Below are 5,000 nucleotides of genomic sequence, written 5' to 3'. Positions count from 1 at the left end.
AAGGTGCACACCTGGAGTCTTGCAGCCACTAGCGTACCTGCTTGTCGTACATATATCTACAGTATCTATAGCATATCTACAGTATATACAGGATATATAGTATATCTACAGTATCTATAGCATATATACAGTATCTATAGCATATCTACAGTATCTACAAGATATATAGTATATCTACAGGATATATAGCATATCTACAGTATCTATAGCATATCTACAGTATCTACAGGATATATAGTATATCTACAGTATCTATAGCATATCTACAGTATCTACAGTATCTATAGTATATCTACAGTATCTGTGTGTTCACTGTGTGTTGAGTGTGTTTCACTAATTCACGGATTAGGATAAATGCAGAGACCAAATTTCCCTCACGGCATCAAAAGAGTATATATACTTATACTTTAAAGCCACCTGAGGTGTATGTTACAAGAGGTGGGGGGGTTACATATCCGGTATGATAATGCATTAGGTCAGAAAGTTCAAATAGTCCGGTGTAGGAAATGGAATTGTCCAGGGGGATTGGGAGTTGTCATAGGGCAAGTGGTGGGTCGCTAGGCTGTACGGTCCAGGAATCCGGGCAGGGGGACAGCAATAGGCGATGACAGGGCAGTTGTAGGGATGGGACTACAGTATCTACAGGATATATAGTATATCTACAGTATCTATAGCATATATACAGTATCTATAGTATATCTACAGTATCTATAGCATATCTACAGTATCTATAGCATATCTACAGTATCTACAGGATATATAGTATATCTACAGTATCTATAGCATATATACAGTATCTATAGTATATCTACAGTATCTATAGCATATCTACAGTATCTACAGTATCTATAGTATATCTACAGTATCTATAGCATATCTACAGTATCTATAGTATATCTACAGTATCTACAGTATCTATAGTATATCTACAGTATCTATAGCATATCTACAGTATCTATAGTATATCTACAGTATCTATAGCATATCTATAGAGATGAGTGAGATGAGGGCCAAACACATGGATGGCAGATGACTGGTGATGGTTATACCTCACAAGTGAGGTAAGGAGGAAGAAAGAGATGTAGAGTGGGTTAGAATCTATCTATAAAGCAAGAAGCGTCTGTGTGTCTGTCTGTCTGTGTGTCTGTGGCACGCATATCTCGCTGACCGTTTGTCAGACTTGGCAGGTGTCTTGCTATGGGCATGAGTAAGTGCAGTGCCAAATTTGACGTTGTTTGAATAAGAAATGCAAAAGATATCGTTAAATATATCGGTAAAAGAAGCACATTGGCTTTCGCCGCTAGCCACTCCCCCTCCCACACACTACTGTACTGTAAGCTACCAGTGAGGATAGAAGCAGGGCTTTGGCAGAGCTGGATCAGTGTAGGTTACACGGTTAAAAACGTAACATGACTGACCTCAACAATAAAGTGAACTCCGCGGATTTTGCAACAACACGCCAAGACACACAGGTATAGTGGCTCTTCAAAATGACGTAAAAAATGATGTGCAATAAACGGACACTTCGAATAGCCCAGGCTACTTTGGACTGTCTTTAAACTTTGAATAAGCAAACGACATTTCCAACTGCATGGTCTTAAATTGAAACGAGCGATAATGGTCCCGAATTAAAGAACGTCCCAGAATGCCACACATGCAAAGCATAAGCGACAAGCAACGAGTGGCAGACAGAGTGTGATGTCACTTATAGGCCACCAGAGACTGTTTTTGAGTCACACCGTTGCAAATTTCATATGATGCATCATTCCACAAAATGGTTTGTTTTCTCTATCATCAAGTTATTCAATAGGCTAAGCATATAGCCTTGACTCAAAACAGCTGTTAGGATTATGTGATTTTGATTTGTAAAAAATGTCACATGTAGCCATGCTTAAATTCTGCTCACTTCACATTTATTATATTATTATATTATCTGTAGGCCTATTCATTATTGAATGCTTACCTGGAATTATGTTTTTCCCTCTTCTATTTTGAAAGCAGGCCTACCTGCAGGCATGTAATTGGGCTACAGGAATAGCATGCTTGAACGGGCACTGCACTAGTTACTATAAATCAAAATGGTTAATATCAATAAGTATATAAATGGTACTATGTAGTGTTATACCATAGTGAGAATAGGCAAGAGAGGGAGAGTTGAGAGAAAGAGAGAGAAGGGGAGAGAGGAGAGAGGGGGGGGGGGGGGGGGTTGTACGGCGTGACACATGAAAAGTCCATGAAAGCACTATGCTATAGCAGCATAACTAAGGCATGGTGACAGCACTATGCTATAGCAGCATAACTAAGGCATGGTGAAGGGTAGTTGACACCAGCGCAGGTATGGTCAGTGACCACCATCGCACGCATGACTGGGGTGCCAGTTACACGAGGACACAGCAGGGTGGTCCATTCCAAAAAACCCTGAGGTGGGTGAAGTTCCACACTGCACCATACCTAACTATGGGAAGTACTAAAGAGGTATGTTTTAAGTCTAGACTTAAAAATAGGTAGGGTGTCTGCTAATCGGATTGAGGGAGGGAGATTATTCCAGAGGAGGGGTGTGCGGTAGCAGAAAGCTCTGCCTCCTACTGTAGTTTTTGAAATTCTTGGGATTACAAGAAGTCCAGTATTCTGTGATCATAGCGGTCTAGGTGGGTTATATAGATAGATCTGCAGTATATCTAGTATACAGTATACCCACAGGATATAGTATCTATAGTATATATACCATATTTCTACAGTATATCTAGTATATCTACAGTAAATATATATTATCTACAGTATAGTATATGTACAGTATATAGTATACAGTACCCTCCAGAATTATTGGCACCTCTGCTAAAGTTGACTAGCCTAGAAATCTCGCCGCACCCTAGCGGCAGCTAATCTAGCAACTCTCCATTGGCTTTCCAGCTGGAAAAATTCTACTTCGATAGGGCCAATCACATCGTGTATAGAGACGTTAGGCGGGCTTAACATGATTGATGGCAGAGTTGCAACGGTTAGGCTTGAATTCCCTGCTAGATGTGTTACCCAGATGTGTTACCCAGTGTGTGTGTGTGTATGTTAACTTGTAGTATATGTAGTGTTGTGTTAGTGTGTGTTCCACAGTAAATCTCATCAGTAGGTGTGTGTGTGTGTGTGTGTGTGTGTGTGTGCGCGCGCAGGGGAAAGGCAATCAGAAGACATTCTGGCTGAAGAGTAAGAAGGGGTTTGTGTTCCCCCCTAAAGACAGTCCTGGAACCACCAGCCACAAAGCTACCCCAGAGGTACACACACACACACACACACACACACACACACACACACACACACTGTCTCTCATACACACATTTAAAGGCACCCCTGATAAGTTGACTAAAAACATGTATAAAAATAATCTATTGCCAAAAGATTATATTTTATCTTATTACACGGCTCTTCACAAGGCAATTAGAACACTCCATTGACTTGAATGGGATTTCCCAAAGTTCTAGCGGTCATTATTTCTGAGGAAAGGACCTCTGAAAAAAAGAATGACCGCTGTCAATGGCAACGGAGTTTGTGCTTCTAATAGACCGGTTTCAAGTCCCTAACAACCGTCGTTAAGGACAAGCAAACCCAGAGCCGTGTAGCAATACATTGAGAGAAAGACGCAAGGAGCTTGAAAATTGTTAACTTTTGGCAGAGAAAAGCAGACGGAAATTCCCCTGTGTGGTAGGGCCTACAGGAGACATTTCATTTTTTTGTGATGTGTCTGTTCAAAACTAAAAATGTTTACAACACCAATAAAGTAGGCAGGCCTAGGTGCTAGACATTTGGATACAAAGCATGCATTATGAAGCTACGAAGTTATGCCACAAATGTTATCTTCATGCTCAAGAGGAAAAACTCGTCATGTAGGCTAAATAGCATAGGGTAGTGACGTTAACAAAGTGTTTTTTTAATCATATTCCTCAGCATATCATTTTAATGAAAGACTTATGATCCATAAGATCGGAGGCTAACGTTAGCCTACATTTCACGCAAATGACAATATGCAGGGTAGCCTAAAGTTAAAGTTGACACTCCATTTGAGTTGTTTGTTTTAAGAAAGAAGTCATGGGCTTGCAAGTAACATTATTTCATAGGCCTACTATAAGGTAGCCTAGCTTATAGCTAATCCGTCATAGGCTCCTGTCCTGTCAGTTAACATCCAGCACAATGCATTTTGTGCATTGTAACGTTATTTCAGTCAATCGTTCAATGTGTGGCCAGCATAGGCTACTTTATCAACGTAATTATCCTCTGACCTCAGGGGGAAATGATTGTCCACCCCTGTCATTATTTACCCTTTGAGTAGGTAATGTTCTCACTAAATCTAAACTATTTGTTTCTGCAGTCGAAGCCCTAACGTTAACATTAGCCTAAGCCTAACCTAACTTTACAGTGACTGGCCACATGTCTAGCCTACCTTCCGTAAAATCTGTTGCTTTTTCATAGGTCAATCCGCTACACCTCTAGATGAAAACAATCCAGACTCGGCTACACCGAAATATTTCGACAACATGTTTTTATTCTTCATCTTATATCAAGTTCAGCCAGCTTGCTTTCTATGCGCTGTCAGTGTAAACCATAGATCATTATTGGGAAAATAAGTCCCTTCAGGGCAGAACAAGACCCCTCCTCTGAGCGTCGGGGTCCGGTTCGCCCTGTCGGGACTTATTTTCCCAATAATGATCGGCGTTCTATACATTATCCCTTACTTGTTTACTCAACTTTACCAGGTGCCTATACATGTAGGGGCCACTGTCACTGGTTCTGCATTGATTATTGATTGATGAGTTATAGAGGATATTAAATGGATACGTGTGACACCAAAGGCACTGCACTGAATAGAGAGTTCATACACTCTGTGTATTGTGTGTGTGTGTGTGTCTTTGTGTGAGTGTCTTTGTGTGTGTGTGTGTGTGTGTGTGTCTTTGTGTGTGTGTGTGTGTGTGTGTCTTTGTGTATGCGTGTGTGTGTGTGCGTGTGTCTTTGTG

At 40.8% G+C, this 5,000-nt stretch overlaps 1 protein-coding gene across 1 annotated transcript in view; it reads left to right on the top strand.

The window, feature by feature from the left end:
* The window catches only part of gucy2g (guanylate cyclase 2g), a 39,052-nt gene that overhangs the window by 33,395 nt on the left and 657 nt on the right, over positions 1-5,000 (top strand). Inside the window, exons 20-21 of the mRNA XM_076297486.1 lie at positions 1-3; positions 3,165-3,266. The exon at positions 1-3 is cut by the window's left edge and continues 89 nt beyond it. Of these exons, the coding sequence (XP_076153601.1) occupies positions 1-3; positions 3,165-3,266 (105 nt within the window). The remainder of the gene's footprint in view (positions 4-3,164; positions 3,267-5,000) is intronic.

This window comes from Alosa pseudoharengus, unplaced genomic scaffold (genome assembly GCF_046254945.1).
Source record: "Alosa pseudoharengus isolate Yale_2024_CS ecotype anadromous, Long Island Sound unplaced genomic scaffold, YU_APseudo_1.1 YU_APseudo_1.1_scf_20, whole genome shotgun sequence".
NCBI classification, from domain to species: domain Eukaryota; kingdom Metazoa; phylum Chordata; class Actinopteri; order Clupeiformes; family Clupeidae; genus Alosa; species Alosa pseudoharengus.
Note: the sequence above shows the minus strand (reverse complement) of the source record. Positions and strands in the feature narration are given on the sequence as shown.